The sequence below is a fragment of the Heloderma suspectum genome, chromosome 7 (genome assembly GCF_057233095.1).
Source record: "Heloderma suspectum isolate Gila_16-S chromosome 7, 16-S_ref, whole genome shotgun sequence".
Classification (NCBI taxonomy): Eukaryota; Metazoa; Chordata; class Lepidosauria; order Squamata; family Helodermatidae; genus Heloderma; species Heloderma suspectum.
In genome coordinates, this window is record NC_139464.1 from 23,760,457 (window position 1) to 23,782,119 (window position 21,663).

Genomic DNA, 21,663 nt, shown 5'->3' on the forward strand with positions numbered 1-21,663 from the left:
GGCCCTTTCTTGTCTCTGTGATATATAATTGTAACCATTCAGAATTTCATGATGAAGGTTAACACCTACCCATATCCCAACAAAAAAAGGAAATCCCTTGTCAAAAATTATTTTCAGCAACTGCATTAGCAAGGTTGAGCATTTTCTCCCTTGAACCCCGTTATGGATACTATTTGCTGATTTGGAGTATAAGCACAATGCCATGTTATGATTTGCTTTCCTAGAACATAAGCCCCTCACAAGTGTCAGTGATTTCTGAGGGTAATTACTAACCACACAAAGTATTTAAAGCTAATTATATATCTTGTACTCTTCAGAATTTAGCTAGCTTAGCAACCAGTTTCCAAGCAGCATTTGGCTCCTGGATAATAAAGTTAATGGGTTTGGGGATTTTTTGGTACATTGTATGCTTAAAATGGGATGTGGATCCTCTTTGGTCATTCCTATGTCTCTTAGTCTCTGTTCAGTTATAAGCACAAATAATTATAGATCAGCAAGCAGTAAAATAATATGCTTGGCTATTCTGTGAATCTTACAGCAATATCTTACCAAATAAATAGATGCCCTTCTACATCTCTTATTTTTGCAAGATAACATCCCATGGTACACTTGGGAGCACATATTGCACCTACCTACCACACAGTCCTAGCAAGCCCATACCCAGATGTGGTGGTGAGGGAGCCAAAAGGAGCAGGGAGTAAGTGCAGAACATCCAAAATGTACATACAGATAGTCTAATATGGTTGAATTTATTTAACTGGATTAAATATTAATTTGATACATTTAAATATTAAAAATAGCTTTCTTTTTATCTCAATGAGCAAAAGACTAATCTTTTTTGTGAAGACCAAACATTCAAGGAGAGACCTGAAATATGTCTGAGTAGAACAGACCTCCACAGGCCTCTTGCAGGTATGGCCCTGATTCTTAGTCTATTCTAATGACCATTTTCTTCCTGCTTCTACATTTTTGTAGTCCTATCATGGTGAGATCGATATAGAGACCAGAGCTCAAATCTTTATGAGATTTCCCTTTCATCAGATGATCAGCAAGAATAATTGCCAGCACTTGCAAACATGGGAAAGGAAGTAACTCAGTAGCCTACTAATCAAAATCTTTAGCTAGTAGTATACTAGTGTTAAGCATACTTTTTAAAACAAGATAGGTGGGATGTTCATACTGAGCATTAATAGAAGTGGATTAAAAAGCTGCTGCAATGCTTACCTAAACTTAGATTTAGATATCCGGTGCCTGAAAGAGAGAAGATGTTCTATTAATGTATCATAATCACATACTATAGTCTCTTAACTTCCACACAATCAATAAAGACGGAGAGAAAGAGAAAGACCTATCCAGATACTGTATTCTCTCATAAGTACTATAAATCAATCAATGCTGCTGATAAATAGGGATGTGCAAACCCACCCCCATATGGGTTCTCCAGGTGCCCAGCCAGCCCCTGCCCCCACGCGCTGGTCCCCAGATGACACTTGAGCCCTTCCTGTGCTCGGCAAGCAGCCCACACTCACCCCAGCGGCCTTGTTGAGCTTCACGGTCACCATTTTTTGAAGAAGAAAATGGCGACCATGAAAATGCACATATTTGTGCATGCATGAAAACACGCATTTTTGCGAATGCACATATTTGCATATGTATGAAAATGCGTGTTCGCAAAATGTGCATTTTTGCATATGAAAATATGCACATTTGCAAAAATGTTCATTCCTGCATACGCAAATATGCACATTTTTGCAATTGCCATTTTCTTTTGCAAAAAATGATGACCGCGGAGCTTGATGAGGTCACCAGGGTGACTGTGGGCCGCTCGCTGAGCACTGGCGGGGGCGAAGAGGGGCTCAGCAAGTGGGGCTCAGGGGTGTGGGCATGGGGGGTTCCACTGGATTCCCAGATGGAATCGGGCGCCTGAGCTATCCCTACTGAGAAATAATAGCAAACCACCTACAATCTAATTACTTCATTGTAACTAGTTTGTGGATTATATATTATAGGCTTGCTACACTCCAATGGGAAGGAATTGTTGAGAGCTTACTCTATAGCCAAACAAGGGGTGTGTGTATATGGCGGTGGTGGTGGGAATCAGATGGATGTGATTGATGGCTTAATGAAGTGCTAAGGTTTTAAAAGCACCACATGGTCTCTTTGAAAAAGCCTGTCCAATGAGCAGTGAGTAAGTTCTTTCTGAGTTGGAGAGATTTAGCTCCCCTAAAGGCTCAGTCTAGAAGTTGATTCATACAATCACTGCATGAGAGGTTGCCACTAGAAAACGGCTTATAAATCCTCTACAAGCAGGGTTCCTGCCTGTGGCCAGCCAGTCATGTGAAACTGCTAGTGCATGCTAGGATTAAGCACTTTGCCTGCCATTGCAAATGCCAATCATTCAGATGGTGGAAGCTGACATGACCAGCTGGCAGCAAGGAAGGAGCCAGCATGGGCAAGAGTTCCAAGGACCTCGTGGCCAATAGTCACATGAGCCAGTGCTAAGAAGCTCACATATGTGAAGTACAGCTGATAACAGTTAACAACAGTCTTGAACTAGCTTTAAAAAGAGCATAATATAACATAGCAAGCTACCAACAGAAATTACATCACTGAGTCTTAAGTATCCTATTCCTAAATGTGTTGGAAAATGTTTTTGTCGCCATATAGACAACCATTGTCAGCTGTTTCCATGTGAAGAAGCCTATTCTCATGATAGGAAGGTATCACCAGCAGATGGTCCCCAATATAGTAAAGCTTTTGGTAATGAATACATCTCTCCTGCGGTCTTACAGGCACATAATAAGCAATACAAGGGCAGATACCTGCCTACAATAGGGCTAGTAAATTCAGATAGAAAGCCTGGAGAGAGAATAGTGGAGCGCCAATCGGCAGTTATGTTTGTACATAATGACTCCAATCTAGTTCTAGCCCTGTGCTGTATCTAGTGGCCACAGATGAAGGCCTACCAAAAATGAATCTAGTGATTCCATGGGATCTGGCTGAGCATTATGATGTGAATGCAGACATTTATTTATTTAAAACCTTTATACTTCATCTTTCCTCTGGAGAACTCAAGGTGGCTAATTAAGATAAAACAATGAACTAACAATCTAAAACCACCTTTATAATATAACAATAAAGCGTACATTCATATCAGCTGCATATGGGCCTAAGTCTTCTCTCTTGGCGAATACCTGTTAAAAACCATAAAGTCTATTCTCATGCCATATCTACAGACTATGTAGATCCAATGAATGTATACCCTATCAAAATGGAAATACCCAAACAAGAATAAATAAGAATGAGAGCTGGTGTGGTGTACTGGTTGGAATGCTCGGCTGGGACTGGAGAGAGCCAGTTTGAAATCTTAACTCAACCATGAAACTCACTGCAGGACTTTGGGCCAGGCTCCAGCTACATACTACACCCTTGACTCAAGGAAAATGGGAGAGTGGGGAGAAAAGAGGTCAAATAGAAGAGTATACACAGGAAGAAAGACTGAGCAATTACCTATGGAGAAAGGCAGTCAGAGCGGAAAATACTGTGGTAGATACATAGTTGGGTTAACCCTTTAATTTAACTTTAGGGACCCCTGTTGACAGTTGCCATTCCTTTAACAAGGAAGTGCATTAGAACAGAGACAAGTAAAAGAACACTTCCACCTGCTGACTGTTCAAGAAATAGCCACACAATACATTCTAGAGCATTTTAGTGTGGTTTAGCTAATTCTGCCACACTCAGTACAAAACTATGGAGATTTCAAGTGATACATTAATGTCTCTGGAGAAAGGGGAAAGAGACCTTAATAACTAGTTGCATTTGCTGTGCAGAAGACAAGTAAAACAAAAGTAGACTTCTTTAACTGGAGCAAGAGTTCTACTCTGTATCCTTGCACTGCGGTAGAGGACAGATCAGTGAACTCTAAAAGGTCCATCAAAATTATCAGCGCCTAGAGAGACCTTAAAACTTTAGAAGAGAGCTTCAGCTATTGGGCGGTATATAAATAAATAAATAAATAAATAAATACAATAAAATGGCCCTGGTTGGAAAAATGAAATTAAAATTGCTTACTGTTCCACTGGGTGCTTGCAATGTTTATTTCTTTGCTTTTCACCAAAGGGACTGATTGGCATTTTGAAGAACATTTTATTTAATTAAGCTAACAGATGCGGCAGTTGTTCCACTCCTTATACATGTGATAATTGTATCTCTGGTGCATTAGAAGCTGCAAGCTCAGCATCTCCACCACTCCAACAGGTTACCTAATAATGTCCTCCCTTTTCTACTTTACATCTGTTTGCTCTCCCGGCCACAATTGTTTTTGTGCTTATCTGGCTGAAATTACTCACACAATTATTGGATATAGCTAAGATCTCTCAGAACAGCGGTGACATATTCACACAATTGTTTGGTTATTCAACCCCTTCAGGGACCTATATTCTACCTGACACCAACAACCACATTGATCTACTTTGAAAATACTTCTTCACCTAGCACATAAGTAATTTATTGAATTCATGCCACAAGATGTAATGATGACAACTGGTTTAGATTAATTTAAAGTGAGATTAGACAAATGTATGGATGATAGGTATATCAATGGATATTAACCATGATGGTTATATAGAACCTGCAGGAACAGAAGCAGTAAGTATCTCTTTGAATACCCGTGCTTGGGAGGCACTAGTGGACGATGAATGTTGACTTTCAGGTGCTGCTTCTGGACTTCCCAGAGGCATTTATGGAAAGCAGGATATTTGACTAAAGAGGTCTTTGGTCTGATCCAACAAGAGTCTTCTTATCTCCTTATATTAACTGGTATTCTGTTCACACAGGATGAAGCCTTATTACTGCTGGTAAGCAACCAGAAAATGTTCTGAGCATTGCCTTGTCATTTGCTCGTTACTCTAGGGCCCTGAAAACAATTACTTATTTGTTCTCCAACCAACATTTTGGAATAGCTGAATACCTCCAAATAGATAGGATAACGGGGGGGGGGGGGAGAGGAACCTCCAAATACTGTACGCCAGGATTTACAGGAAAATCCTAAAAGGCCCTGATGCATTTCAAGATTGAAGCCTTTTTTTAAGGAAGTTATTTTCTGACAACAAAATTATGTCTGTCTATTCTTAATAACAGGACTTGTTATTGTCTTTGAAGAGCCATCTTTATACCATACTTTATGGCAGCCATCACCACTGTTGGTGAATCAAGTAGAAAATGACACCTTCTGAGAAACCATTTCTCTTTGCTTGTTTACAATTCCACTGATGCTCTGAAATCTTAAAAGCAATCTGTTGGTATGAGAGGATGGCAATGGAAAAGGGCACATAACAGCCAGCATTAAGCATATTTAAGCCCCACCAATATTAATGGGAACATTGTGGGTAAGTATCTCCAATAAAATAAATGGGATTTCAAATATATTAACTTTGGCTGAACTGTAACTTATTGTACTGATTTCTTATGTACAGAAGTGGGAAGGTCTCACAAGTTATTCCCCCAATTATTCCTTTTATTTAAAAGCCAATGGCAACAACAGACAGTGGTGCAGTTATGTAATTTTAGGCTAAATGGACTTACAGCTCCCACCCCACCTCTTTAGATGGCAATGTGTATTATTTCACTTACTTCAAACAATTATAAGCCAACCCTGCTTTGTTTGGAGGCCCTCCTGCTCATTCTGCTGAGAGGAGCCCTGGATTTCTACCTCAAAGTCCTGCCTTGATAGTGCCACTACAACAGAGTCCCCCACTAGTCTTTCTCAGATCAGGAGCATGCTTTGATCTGTGAATCATTCCCAAATGGTTATAAACAGAAGTTCTTGAAATTGACAGAACCAAAATACACCCTTTTGTTTGAAACCTGAAAGGGGCTGCTAAACCTTGACAATCTAATTTCTCTTAATTTTTAAAACTAGGACTTTTAAAATCCTCATCACTACAGACAAAACTCTGAATATACCTGACCATTCTTGTAAGCAACTGGAATGTGATTACATCAAAGGGGCTTCTGGTAGTTTTTTTTTACTTAACACAGGTCCCACTTCTTCCTCATGCCCCCTTTCTCTCCTGTTATGTGAAACAGGTTTTTAAATTGTTAAATCAAAATGTACGTAGTTCAGGGAGAAGGTCTGGACAGGTCTACGGATGATATATGAGAAAAGCTATGTGCATTTCCCACTGAATTTTGCAGTGGGAAGAAGATAAGGGAGCCTAACAGACATAAAGTCCTTTCTTATTTAACCTCATTATAGTGGCAGTGGCAGCAAATGTCACATGGAGCAGTAATAATTCTTTCCTGTTTCTCCAGACTTTGATGCTGAGTGCTCCAGGGGTTTATAGGAATTCTTCCATCAGCCAGAAAGGCAGCTGGCTTACTTGTAACTGTAGTTCTTCGAGCAGTCATCTATGGATTCACACATATGGACTCTGTGCCTGTGCAGAGCCTCGATTCAGGAAACTTCTACAGCTGAGGAACTTTGGGTGGGAACCCTTCCCCCACTATCCCAATGTGCATATTCCAACGGGTTCCTGCTCAGTCCCTCAGTTCCAAGGAGACCACCAACTGTGGCCCCCTTAGAGACCAAAGGAACCTTGGTACCAACAATAAAACATGGTATTGACACTGAAGTGGGGATGGTGGGTGGGTTGTATGAATGCACAGAAGACCACTCGAAGAACTACAGTTACAGGTAAGCAACCGGCCTTTCTTCTTCGTGGTCTCTGTGCATCACACATATGGGTGAATAACAAGCTTACATGTGGGTCAGTGTCCTCATTGAAGAACCTCTGACAGAACTGTGTGGCCGAAGAAGCAGTCTCTATGAGTTTGAACATCGAGACGATAATGCTTGACAAAAGTGGAAGGGGTAGACCAAGTCACAGCCTGACAGACATCTGGTAGGTCACAATCTAGCTTTATAGAATGCTAGAGCCCTATGAGCATTTAAGGTGTGCAGCGTCTTCTCGAGTGCTGTTGAGGGCGAGGCAAAAAAGGCAGGAAGAACTATATCCTGACCCAAATGAAAGCTTGAAACAACTTTAGGCAGAAAAGCAATGTCTGGACAAAGAACTACTTTGTCCTTATGAAAACACAGGTATGGAGCATCCAGTTTAAGGGCACATAACTCTCCTGAGTGCTGAGCCAAGGAAATGACCACTAAAAACACCACTTTCAGAGAGAGAAGCCAAAGATCCACCTTAGCAAGTGGCTCAAAGCGTTTTATGGTAAGCGCATGTAGCACCACCAAAACATTCCATGACGGTACCAGAGGTTTCACAGGAGGCAAGATTTCTAACTCCCCTCAAAAACTGACGAACCAGAGGATGTGAAAAAACAGACGAGCCTTTGTCAACAGGATGGGCAGCCAAAATGGCTGCTATATACACTTGGAGAGAGGAATACTTAAGTCCTTGTTCATGGAATGAGAATAAAAAATTCAGTATGTCCTGTATAGTACAGCAGGCAGGGTCAAAATCATTGTCCTTGGCAAAAAACGTAAAACGTGCCTGCTTACTCGCATTAGATTTCTGGGTGGCAGGTTTCCTAGCTGCTTCAAGAACAGACTGAAGAGGTTCAGTTACATTCATGCTATCTAAGGCCGGATCCTCCACACCGTAATACGCAAGGTAGGTAGGTCTGGATGTCTTACCTTGCCTCCATCTCTGGAGAGCAGGGTTGGTATCTGTCAAGGGCTCCTTGGAGGCCTCTCTCAGTCTCCAGTAGCCAAGTCCAGACACAGACAAAGGGATTCTTTTCAAAGCTTTATTCCTCCTTTACAACTTAACAACTCTACTGTTAGCAACTAGATATGAGCAGCAGAGTACCTATGCCCTAAGTTGGAACAGTTGGTCCCCGTTTGAAAGGGAATCACTCGCAGACCCCTGAACTTAAGGGCTAGGGAGAGTCCCTCCCCTTTTCCCTTGGATCCTCTGGGTGCAGCTGTTGTTTGTGCGCCAACCGGGCACTACACCTCCTTTCCGCGCCCTCCATTTGGCGCCGCTCTCTGCCTCGGTGTCGCGCGTCCATCAAGTCTGCTTCCCACACTCTGTCACTCCCAGGACTGCTATCTAAGCTAGGAATGCCGGTGGGAGGAATCTCCGTCAGCTGTTGGCCCTGGGAAAGAGGAGCGCGCTCCTCTCCAAGGAGCAACTCCTCTTCCTCAGAATCGGAACTACTCTGGGATTCTATGGGCTCAGTGTCCACCCTGACAGTATCGATGGGAGCCAAAGACACTCCCCTTTGGCCTGGCGCAGTAGTATGGCAAACCATGGCTACCTCGGCCACCACAACCCAATCAGAATGCCATCCACACTGTCCCTCTCCATCTTCACCACCACCTTGGTGAGGAGCAGAAAGGGGGGAAACATGTAAAGAAAACTTCCATTCCAGTCCCTTGGAAACATATCTCCTAGGGACTGTGTACCTCTGCCTGCTCGGCTGCAGAATGTCTTGCACACAGCATTCTCCTCCAATGCAAACAAGTGTATGGCAGGGCGACCCCATCAGCTGAACAGCTGATTTCATACGCTCGTCTTGAGTTCCCATTTGTGGGATATTGGAAGAGAGCGAGTGAGGTGGCCCACCCAACAGTTGTCCTTGCTCGCCACATGACTCATAGTAAGGACGATCCTTTGAGCAATGCACCACTCCAGGATCCATATTGTGAGACAAAGTAATGGTATTGAGTGGGTCCCTTCTTGTTTGTTGAGGTAATACACAACTGTCACGTTGTTGGATGCAATTTGAATATGACGGTTTCGAACGACCTCCTCAAATGCCCTCAGAGCCTGGTCAACACCGAGAACTTCTAAAATGCTGATGTGGCTGCTCGCCTCGTTCTCCAACCACAGCCTTTGAATCAACAGGTCCCCACAATGAGCACCCCACCCTTGTACAGAGGCATCCCTCATAACAAGTGGTGTTGGAGTAGGGTGAGGTTGGGCACCACCATCCACCACCAAAGCGAAGCTTTGACTACAGTAGGGAGGTGCAGGTGGACTTTTTGCACCTCTTGTCGAAGATCGAAGGACATTATAAACCAGTTCTGCAGCATTCTCAGGCAAAAACAAGCATATTATACCACTGCTGTCATAGCCGCCAGCAACTCCAGCAACTTCTGTACCATGTAAGCAGTCATGGTATGAGGAGTCTGAATATCAGTAGCCAGCTCTACCAACATTCACGTATGATCCCGAGGCAGGAATGCTCGACCTCTGACAGAGTCTATGGATGCTCCAACAACTGGATCTGGTTGGATTCAAAACTGACTTCTCCGTGTTTATGCATAAACTGAGGTCTTCCAATATCCAAGATCCAACGTCTGCAGAATGGCACATTGCAACTGGTGCGCCGATTGAACAACCAGAAGCCAGTCATCGATGTAAGGGTAAATTTGAACTCCTTGTAGTCTCAGGTGGGCAAACACCATGGCCATACATTTTGTAAAGACTCTTGGAGCCATGGCAAGCCTGAGTGGTAAAACCCAGAATTGGTAAGGGAGGCTCTCAACTGAAAACCAGAGAAAACACTGGCTGAACTCCTCTATCACAATATGAAAGTACGTGCCTTTTAAGTTGATGACCACAAACCAATCTCCTGTCTGCAGTAGAGGTGGGATTGAAGTCAACATCATCATTCTGAACCTTTGGGGCAAGATGAACACATTGACCCCCTGAGGTCCAGAGTTGGGCGAAGCCGTCCATCCCTTGCTGGCACTGTAAATACTGGGAATAGAACCCCCCTTGCATGTCTGTGGGAGGCATCAGCTGATTGCACCTTTCAGCAGGAGGTTGTCCACCTCTTCTAAAAGCACCAGAGACAAAGTTGTGATTACAATGCCCAAAAAAGGAGGGAGCATTGAAATCAATTCTGTGACTTTGGGCTGGACTCTAACCAGAACTTTCCATTATACTGTCTCTTTTTCTTCATGAGTTTCATAACAGAAGTATGGTGTAGTGGTTAGAGTCTAGCCCAAAGTCACCCAGTGAGATAACTAACAGGATGTTTGCTAATGAGCTGGATGTGTAAATACAAAGCTGAGCTGGGGGCAAGTGGGGTGCTGATACTGAACTCAATAAGACTTACTTCTGAATAGACATGCACAGAGTTGGTTGCCCTCTCCGTTTTAGCCTCAGAGCGTCAACAACAACACTGAATGTGGAAATATAAAGCTTAGCTGGGAGAATAATACCTCGTGCAGGGCTTCAGACTGGCATGGTCATTTTAAAAGGTTTTTTCTTTCTTTAAAACAACGTTGCTTTAAACAAAGAGTGCATCGCTCAGGCACACCTAGGACAGCCTTCTTTTGGGAAGCCCCTAGGAGGAGGAAGTGTTTTGGCTGAAAGTAATTACTGCAAGTCTCAGGGCAGGGGGAAAAATACGTAAATATCTATGAAAAATAGCCTTTCTTACGGAAGTTATGCAGACTCACGGAGATGGCTGGGCACTGGAATTACGGTTGTCAGTACGGATTTATCTTCGTAATTTTCGGAGTGGAAAAAAAAGAGGAGAATTCCGGGGGCTTGTGAATGACGGTATGGAGCACTGGCCGCAAACTGCGGAAGTCAAGCGGCACGGAAGGTACACAATTCGTACATCCCTATTGACGTTTCTGCTGCGATGCTGGTTGCTGGCGTGGCTGCTGATCAACTACAGGCCAAGACTTCTGGAGAGTCGATTGATGGTTCCATCTGTGTTGCTTAAATGCTGGCTGCGCTTGCAAAAACGTCATTTTCCATGCTATGGCCTTTGCCTTCTGTATGGTATTCTAACCTCATCAGTCTTAGAATTAAGCAACCCATCACCATCACATGGAATGTCCTCAATCCGAGAACATGCCTGCTGTGTAAGTCCAGCCAATCGCAAACAAGCAAGCCTACGGAGCGCAATTGCTCCAACCATCGCCTTGCTCCAACCATCGCCTTGGCATCACAATCCGCTTGGTATCAAGCAGATTTAATTGCTTCTGCCTGAAAAACAACGGCCAGCTCATGTTGATCATCTGGGAGATAATCACACAATGAACCCATCTTCTCCCACAAAAAAAAGCTGATAACATGCCATGGTTGCCTGGTAATCTGTGACTTGTAGTCCAAGGCAAGCAGATGAATATATATGTATACCCATCAAATCCAACCTCCTGCCATCCTTATCAACTGGAGAAGAGTGAACACAATGAGACCTGCCCTGCTAGGACTCAACAGTCACCGAATTCAGAGGAAGAGTAGGAAATAAGTATTTAACGTCCTTCTCCTGTATTCTATACATGCTCTCCAGCCTTTTAGATGTTGGTGCCATGGAGGAGGGAGCCTTCCAGGAAAGTTGCACCGTTTGTAGCAAAGTTGGAAGAAATGGGAGAGCCACAGGAGTGTTAGACCTGAATGAAGAACATCAAAGACCTGGTCCTTAATCCTCTCCATAGGCTGTTGAGTCTCCAAACCCAGTGATTCTCAAAATCTGTTCAGAAAAATGACCCATATCCTCCAAGGGCGAGGACGGCTCTTGTGAGGCCACTGCACTATCAAGAGACGAAATTGAGGGAGCAACAGATGACACTGAAGTGGAGTCAGACTGATAATCTTCTTTTGGGGAGGCAGAGGAGCTGTGATGGAGATCTTGATCGTGAGGCCTCGGAGAGGGATCCTGATGCAATGGAAGTGAGGCTCTGTGGCCCGTATTGGCCTGCATATCTGCCACCTTAGGAGTCAATGGCTGAGGCGGAGCAGGTGACCACAAGGCAGCAGGTGGTGCCCGTACCACCAGCAGTGGCAGTGGAGGAGGCATAAAGGTCTCCGAAACTGGTGGCCTAGACATGGAAGCTGATGGAGGAAACTCCTACCGGTGATGGTGAGTTCCAGATAAGCAAAATGTTCATAAGAATAAGGATGAGGCCGATAATAATTCCAATCATCCCACGCGTAACGACGTCATGGAGGAAGAAACCAATCCAATCCTCTATCCCAATCAGAGTGAGGCAATCTAGACCTGTTCTGATCATGGGTCAGCCGAAAGGGAGGAGGCCTCTCACCCTTGTGTAAGCAGAACAGACCGATGGAGAAGGCTCTTGGTATGAATGGCTAGGTAAGAGAGCATCGCCCCTAACCTCTCGATCCCAAGTTGGCGTGGAGTCACGTATTTCCCCTTCTGAAACAGCATCGGTACCAGTACCAATGGCGATACCGACAGTGGGACAGCTATTGGAATTGGCAAATCCAACAACGGAGGAGGAGTTGGTAAGTGAGGCACATCCTCGATCAGAGGGGTAAGTATTTTCGACTTCCTCCTCTTCTTCTTTTTCTTCTTTTGACCCTCAGATGGCTGAGAAGATTGCACCCTTTTTCACGTTTTGGCCAGAGAAACTGCCAGGGAACGGTCTGAAGTAGGCGGGTCAGAACGGCCCGTGGCTAGAGCCAGAGCTGACTGGGAAGGTGCAGAAGGTGCCAATCCTTCATTCTGAGGAGGCTTATCCACCACCTTCACCTTGTCTGGTTGTGGATTTGACACAGACGCCATAGACTTTTTTGGGGTGTCGGCCACTTTCAAAGCCTTTTTCCAGAGGATCGCCTGAAGTCTATCAGTGCGGTTCTTACGTGCCTGATTGCTGAAGGACATGCAGCAATGGCACACTTCAGCAATGTGCCCTTCTCCCAGATAAAGAAGGCACAATGAGTGTCTGACAGAGGGTGGAGGTTTACCCCCACGGTGAAAACACTTCTGAGAAGGGGCCTTAGCAGCCATACACCGAAGGGCACTCTGCGATCCAACGACTGCCATGACCCGAAAGAAAAATAACTGAAGAGGCAAAACATGAAAAGAAGAAATATTAACAACAAGAAAAAAGAAAAACAGAGAAAGAGACAAAAGAAACAGGAGATGTCCTCAGCAAAATTACCAACAGCAAAAAGTACCTTTGATCAAGTGCTGCCCCAATGGTGGTCAATGAAGAACTGAGGGATTGAGCAGGAACTCTTTGGAGCATGTGGTGGGCGGAGGGTTCCCGCCAAAAGTTCCTCAGCTATAGAAGTTTCCCAAATCGAGGTTCTGCGCAGGTGCAGAGCCCATATGTGCGATGCACAGAGACCACAAAGAAGAACAACACAAGACAAACTGTTCAGGGAAATACACTGAAAAAATCTGGTGGCTGGTGCTGAGATAGCACTTTCATTTTTTACAAGTTTTCCAGGATGCAGCATTTTCAGCTGAATAGCTTTTACTCCCCCTGCCCCTCATTGTTTTGAGCTCCCACTATGGAAGTAATCTGGACAGCTATCTTTGCAAATGGAGAATCCATCTAGAGCAAAATTGTCAAAGAACTTATCATTCTCTTGGAAGCTCATCTCACTAAGCTATCTATTATATGGAATTCTATGGATTCAACCCTGTATTGTGTTCTCCTTGAACAGGGTTGCATTCATTTGTTAATAAAAGGCAGGCTAATATTTATTTATTTATTACATTTATACCCACCTTTTCTCCTCCTTAAGGAACCCAAGGCCGCGTACATAGTCCTCTTCCTCCTCCATTTTATCCTCACAACAACAACCCTTTGAGGTGGGTTGGGCTGAGAGTTTGTGACTGGCCCAAAGTCTCCCAGTGAGCTTCCATGGCTGAGTGGAGACTAGAACCCGGATCTCCCAGCTCTCAGTCCAACACTCTAGCCACTATAAATATATATTTATAACGCAAGCTTTTTACTAGTTAGATCAATTTGGTACTCTTTAATTATAGGACTTTGCCAAATTCCAGAAATCAGAGCAACTGGCTCTGGGCTTAAAGGGGCCCTCAACACTTGGCCACCTCCTTTGACACTGCCCTCCTGCCCCAGTGGTCTTACCCAGCAGTGGTGCTTCTCCAACTGATATCCTTCAAACTGATTTCAGGCAGCCACCATTTTAATTTCCACACGTTGTCCCTTACATAGCATCACTCCAGGACATTGTGGGTCAATTCACATGCGAGGCTGCCAGTGATCAAGTATATAGTAATCAAGTGCAGATAAATAAAGTGATGTACATTGATGGGTGAACTAGGCCTAAGACCTCTAAAGATTTAAATATGAATGTCAAATTCCTGCATAAGGAAGAGCTCTCTGAAGTGAGAAATCTTTCTACCTTACCAACACAGCTAGCATAATGAAAGGTATTATTATTAATAATCTTGGACCCTATTTATTTAAGCTAGTTTTTATCTCATTTGTGAAGATGTTTGCCAACTCCTGGACTGAAAATAGATCCTGTTATTTTTAGTAGCTATATGTACAATTGTCATTGGCCCTGCTCCCATTCCTTAACGTTAATATTTTTTGCATTAATAATTATTCCATCCTAATATTTTGTTTGCTGTTTCCTCCCTCAGGTACAAGCAAAAAAAGAAAGTTTTAGGACCTATCCTGGGTGTCACCACAAAAATGGCTGCAATAGGGGCCATGGCTCATCGCAAAGAACAAGTAATCTGCCCAGAGGACCAACACACAAAACAACTCCTTTAAACTGACAGGTTTTTGCACCAAGAGAAACCTCTTTCATAGCAGGCAAACTTTTTCTTTCTCTCACCCCAGTTCACCACCCATACGCAATGTCATCCATCCATCCATCCATCCATCCTCTCTCTCTCTCTCTCTCTCTCTCACATACACCCCCCCCACACACACCATGTACATTTCATGCATACACTCACACACCTCCCTTTTCCTCCTAACTGTACATGAAAAAACACACTTTTTTCCAGGATCCCTCCAAAGCCCTCCGTTTCTCTGGATCACCCCTAAATCCTTCCTCTAATCCCCGCTCTACCTTCCTACCCCCCACACTATTCTTCCTAGCCCCCCTTCTCTCTTTGCCCTCCTCCAGCTTACCAGATAACAGCAGCAGTGGTCCCTTTTTCTCCCCCACCCCCTTTGTTTTCTTGGTGGCTGGGCATACTGCAGAGGAAATGGTTGGCCTGCATCTTCATTTCCTAAGAATGTGTCTGATCTCCACCTGTGGCCCGGGGGCATTTATAGGAAATGAAGATGGCAGTGGCTGGAGGCTCTCACTTTTCTTTGAAACTATCTCAGCTGCCAGTAATATTTTTTATTTATTTTTAAACTGGAGGAGTAGGACACTTTGGCAGGCAACAAAGGAGGTGTCTGGGGGCACCACTTTGCTCCCACTGTTCTATGGGAAGCTCTGATGTCATTGAACAAGATAACATCTTGTTCCAAATTTTCTCTCATTCGGCATCAGAAGGAGAATTTCTGCAAAAGCTAAGTCTTAAAGGTTTATCTCTTTATATCAGCCACTGTCTATGGTAGAATCAGGAGGACACAAGCATACATATGACTGAACTCACGCCAGCCGTGCGCCACAGTTTTCTCCTTCAATATCACCTCCAGCCACGTTGTCTGTATTCACAGATTCTGTCTCACTGGTGGGCATGCTCACTGCAAGGATCAGAGAGAAGAAAAGAATAGGAAGTTGTTAATTACTCTGCAGTACATAAGTGAGTGGTTACCAACGGTGGACGCACTGGCTTAGCAAAAAGGCACAGGTTAAGAATGAAGAGGGAGTATGACCAAAGCGGATGAAGGATATGTCTTGGACCTTCATGATCTGGATAAAAATCTTAGCTCAACCATGGGGTCTCAAGGGGACTACTTTGGCAAGTCTCTACTCTTAGTTCCACTATATATATATAGGAATAACAATAACCTACCTCTAATGATAGATACAGCCCTAAATGCTTTGGGATCAGGGTATTTGATGATCTGCTTTCTTTCATATGAACTGACCCAATTTTCAGAACTTTGTTGGAGGCCTGGCTCTGGCTACGAAGGATACAGCCTTTCCAGTGGTGCCACCTCAATTGTGGAACTCACTCCATATGACTGTTCATTCGGCACCTTCTCTGCTGGCCTTTAGACACCAAGTTACAAAGCCTGTTGCTTCCTCAAGCTTTCAGTGGGTTTTAACATGATTTTAAAATCATTTTAATATGATTGACTGATCCGGCCACTCTTTTAATCTGCTAATGGAGCTGATCTGTTGTATTTTAATACTGTTCATTTGTTTTTATATATTGTATTGCTTTTAAATATCTTGTAAGCTGCCTTGTGAATTATAGCTAAAAGGCAGGATATTAATACTTTTAATAAATACCTTACAAAACTGTTGTGAGGAGGACTGAGATTCATATTGTAAGTGTCTATGCAATTAAAATGAAACTTATTTACACATTCCTCCTATTACTCAAGTTTGTCTGCACCTGCTGCCTTTCATGTGACTGGCACCTGAATGTACCTCAAACAGCTTGTGCAGTCTGCACCTCAGCACATGCCTCTATACCACATCTGGGGCTGGCAATAAAGGTAGTGCTTTATTAAACAGGTATGAGCCTTCAAGTGATACACCCATTCTAATATTTTGCGGCACACCTCATCCCAGCTATTCCACTGTTCCTCTATCAGAACTTTCCCCAAATTTGTATCTGTTTGTTTAAAATAATGTGACAAAGATCTATTTCTTGACCATGTCCTCATCCCCATAAGGTTATTTTCCTGAGAATGCACAGCCCCAGTTACTTTCAAATCCCCTTCTGCCACATGCCCCTTCTGCTTTTGTTCAGTCCAGCAAAATATCTGTGTGTTTTCATACAAAGATATCTTGGTCTTTATCCAGTGTTTTATTATTTTTAAATCATGACTCAAAGGACAGCGCATAGTCCAAATAGGAAGATGCATGCATGGGCAGGAAATGAGCACAACACAGAAGATGGATACTGAGGGATAACCAGAGACAAACCAAATAAAAAGTGATTGTCAAGAACTATAATGCAGGGGCACTTGTGAAATGCTGTCCTCACATTCTGGGATGCAAAACAGCTCTGGGATAACTCAGGAACAATCCAGATGACTAAACTGGCAAGCCAAGAATGTAGGAGACTTTATTTTGCTTCTGTTCTAGACTTGCTGATTTGGACAAGGCAAGCAAGGTCCAAAGCATTTTCATCCACAATTTAGGTTCGGAGCACAAGTGACAAAAATGAGATTTAGGCTGCAATCCTATGCACACTTATGTGGGAGTAAGTCTCATTGAATTCAAATGTGTTTCCTTATAAGTAGACATTCATAAGATGATCCTGTTAGAGAAGGTTCATACCTCCATCATAAGAAGCTAGGATATGGGTACACATGGTTGTGTGCACAATGTGAAGCAATTCTCTTACTATTTCAACACCAGGGCAATCACCAGTCATCTTATGATGAACTAGTGAGGTGTTTCTTTTTTCAACTGAGCTCATCATGAGCTGACATGTAATCTGCACAGTGATGCAATACACCATACACCCAGTTTAACATAGATCCAAGTGAACCTTTTCTGGCTTGCTGAAAAGATTGAGAGAACTGATTACACAAACAGTCACTTTTTCATTCTTAAACAAACCTTAAAACAGGACAGATGGTAGTGTCACTGTGCAATCCCTATTGGGCCATTTGTGGGTCCCAACACACAAATTCAGTGCACTTCCCTTGACATTGTTACTTAAGTTTTGGAAAGTAGAACAGACATTAAATGTAAAAAGGTGATAGCCAATGACTATTTCTAATGCGCTGAAACAGACTAGTTAAGAAGTCAATCAGAATTAATGGCTGCTCTCTGCTACACCCACACCAGCATGTCATCGCCTTATATCTTAAGGCTCTGACACTATGAAGAATTCAGAGGACTAGTAACTTAAGAGAAAGCATGATATGAGTCCCACAAGAACTTCTCTAGAATACAATTATGAATGAGTCCCAATATGCTGTCTAGTAATGCATCAGCATACCCTGTATTACTTGCATAGAAGACTTCAAAGGCTCATGAAGAAGAATTGGAGAACACGTAGTTCAAGCTGGCTAAACTCTATTTGCAGAATACTCAAGAGACCTCCAGCAAAGTGAACTTCTGTAGGTCACTTCAAGATAGTTTGAAACATAAAGGACATATGTTAAAGAATATGAAGGAAAGAAATGTAATCCTAACTTAGTATTAGCAACTTCTATGTTTGCATATTGAGTTATAATTACTCTCCATTAATTTAATCACTGTTATCCTCCAGTATTATGAATTTATCAGAGGTGTGTGACCCTAAACACAAATTATTGGTTCAAGGCAGTTCTCTTTAAGTTGCCTGTTTAAACAATTTGGAAACCCCAAACCTTTAATACTATCTTTCTATAGTAAAGAAGTAGTGGTTCTGGGGACCTAGTTCAGTCACCAAAGGCATCCCATCTTTCCTCAAGACTCCCCAAACACCTCACCTTATGATGTACCTCAGCCACTTTCTCCCATACCAGTCACAGGGAATAAGCAATGGGCTCTTTAACCCACATCAGGGAAGAGGGGAATAAGGAGCCCCTTTGCCCATGTCTCAACTTGTGCTGACAGGAATTGGTAGGTGTAAACAATATTGCTGGCCCTTCAGTCCTTGCTCAGTTCAAAATATGGGCCCCTATTAAAAATGAATTGCTGACCAAGGTCCTACAAAAACTTCATTGTGGCACTTAGACTGTAAATATTGCACAATTTGCTTACAATTATTATGCACATAAAGTTAAAATGCCCAAGTGAATTCATCGTGTGTACTTTGCAAATACATTCATTGGTAGTAATAGTGATAGGGTATATTCAGCTTGATGAAGTCAAAGCAAAGTTGTATTATGCTTGAAGAAGGCCAAACTCTCACTCATTAATTAATTTATTAAATCCCATCTTTCCACTAAACATAGTGCTCAAGGTGGCTAATAAAATACAGGAAAATACAGAATTATAATTAAAACATAAAAACATATCAAACATATCAAATAAAAACACAACCATAAAAAAGAAATAAACAGCACCCACCAGACTGAAACCCACTTCAGCTTAAAAACCAAAAGCTTATTGGAATAAAAATGTATTTGCCTGCTGGTGGAAGAACAACAGAGATGGAGCTATCTGACCTCCCTTGGCAGTGAGTTCCAATACCTAGGAGCAGCCACCAAGAAGGACCTCCCTTGTGTTCCCACCAAATAAGTGTCAGGGTGGACACTGAGCCCATAGAATCCCAGAGTAGTTCTGATTCTGAGGAAGAGCAGTCGCTCCTGGGAGAGGAGCGCGCTCCTCTTTCCCAGGGCCAACAGCTGATGGAGATTCCCCCCACCAGCATTCCTAGCTTAGATAGCAGTCCTGGGAGTGACAAAGCGCAGGAAGCAGACTTGATGGACGCGCAACGCCGACGCAGAGAGCGGCGCCAAATGGAGGGCGTAGAAAGGAGGCGTAGTGCCCGGTTGGCGCGCAAACAACGGCTGCACCCAGAGGATCCAAGGGAAAAGGGGAGGGACTCTCCCTAGTCCTTATGTTCAGGGGTCTGCCAGTAATTCCCTTTCAAACGGGGACCAACTGTTCCAACTTAGGGCATAGGTACTCTGCTGCTCATATCTAGTTGCTAACAGTAGAGTTGTTAAGTTGTAAAAGAGGAATAAAGCTTTGAAAAGAATCCATTTGTCTGTGTCTGGACTTGGCTACTGGATTAGACTGAGAGAGGCCTCCAAGGAGCCCTTGACAATAAGCCTCCAATATTGGCCTCTCCCAAGGATCTTGAAACACAATAGAGTCATATGGGAGAAAGTAGTCTTCCAAATACCCTGGTTCCAAGTTGTGTAGAGCTTTATAGTTCATAAACAGCAGTTCACTATGTTTCAGAAAATTACAGATTATAAATTCACTTGCCCTCACACTGGATGGCTGTCAAACCATTCAGCAGTAAATGGCTCTCAGATTTTCAAGTTGGGGACATCGAGGCTGGACATAGCAACATCACTGCTTTCCACAGCTCTGGCCATGGAATATCATGTTCTCCAATGAACAGTTTACAATCTATCCAGCTGTACTTTTAAGCTCACTGAATACTTTCCTATTCTCTAAATAAGTACACAAAATGAATTAAACATGATGACTAGTCAGGGGTGACACAATGAGTTTGGACAGATGATATGGACATCTCCTCAGACCACAAAACTTTACAAAACCTTATGAGATTTCACAGCATGCCCTGTATTAAGGGCTGAAAGGATATCTAATGTGTCACCAAACATGATTTGTTTTCTTAAGATGGTTCACACAATTGTCTTCTTGCACAACAGGGAGAAAAATAGAGCTGTCAACTTTACTGTCTGGTCTAAGTTTTGGAAAGTCTATCCAATATTTTCCTTCAAAACTTCATTCCCCCCCACTCCCCTTAAGCACCATCACACTGGAAACATGTTCAAATATTCTTATCTACCATTTTCATAGAGGTCAAAACAAGACAAAATAGGAATGTTCCATTAGGTCCCATTGTTTCCATTTGAAGCTAGTCAGAAACCTAATGAGCAACTGCATACATATTTCTTGATTATTAGAATTAAATACTCTCTTTTTGACAATACATGTACATGTATATGGAGAAATATGTGCAAGCATGGAGAGCAGTCTCCTAAGTGCTGCTGTTGCGGAACCACCATGGATTTCACCAGGAGCTGTCTGAGAGGAAGAAGAAGACTGTATATCACTGAAAGGTAAGTTTTGTAACAGCAAAACTTGATGAACTATACCAGCCTTCCCCAACCTGGTGCCCTCCAGATGGACTACAACTCTGCTCATCCCCAGTCAATGCCATTTTGAGGGCACTAGGATGGGGAGGGCTGGATTATACAAACAACCTGCACTCTCTCTACAAACTAGGATAAAAATGTCTTGAATCAACCTCCTCTCTTTCTCTATTTACTGATAATTTGTGTAGTCTCCTTTTTAGAAGATCTACATCATCTGGAACACTGCAGTTGACTGTTGCATTACCTTCCAGTACCTCCAAATACTTTTACATTATATACCTGCTCATAGAAGCCACCTAAAGAAAAATAAAATATCAGCTTGATGTAGAAGAAACAGCTAAACAAAATTATCTTAGAGTTAGCATTTTAGTACAATGCTGCTCCAGGGGCACAAAATATAATTATTTAGGAAATAATCATCAGAGATTGCATGGAGCATCTTGGACATATTTGAGCTTGGCAGCATGGGATGCAATCCTGACAACATCAACAAGAGATTGATCATAAATGGGTGTTACCACCTCAAATGTAAGTATGTAATGATGCAGAAGCAATAGAAAAGGACATATACATGCACCAACAGACCACACGGTTACTACACAGAAACATACACATACAAATAAATGATGGACACAAAGTACATTGGAACATTACCATGAGTTTCTGTGGAGTGACTAAACCAAGCAAACTTTCCTTTCTTCTTATCAGGCAAGCCAGCTGGAGCGCTTCCTTTCACAGACAAGATGGTCAAGAACCAGGAACAAGACATCAACAGAGAACATGCAGCCAGGGACGGTCAAAAGAAAAAGAAACAAGGAACTCAGCTTACATGTAAGACAGCCATCTCTATCTTTCATAATGGGAATTAAAAATGGAAAATGAAAACAAAGGCATATGGAAGAGTGAAACATTACAACAGAGAGGGCTGTCTCCTTCAAGATCCTCCTGTGCATGACACCTGAAGCCAGAAAACTCACAAACACCAAGCTGTTCAACTGAACCCACAGCTGTACCAAGAGATTCAATCCCTGTGTCTTCTTTGTCAGGAACATCTTTAAATCTAACAC

At 42.9% G+C, this 21,663-nt stretch overlaps 1 protein-coding gene across 1 annotated transcript in view; it reads right to left on the reverse strand.

Moving 5' to 3' along the window:
- Window positions 1-21,663, reverse strand: part of CACNA1C (calcium voltage-gated channel subunit alpha1 C) — a 674,475-nt gene that overhangs the window by 184,010 nt on the left and 468,802 nt on the right. Inside the window, 2 exon segments of the mRNA XM_084811876.1 lie at window positions 1,225-1,251; window positions 15,334-15,424. Coding sequence (XP_084668002.1) covers window positions 1,225-1,251; window positions 15,334-15,424 — 118 coding nt within the window.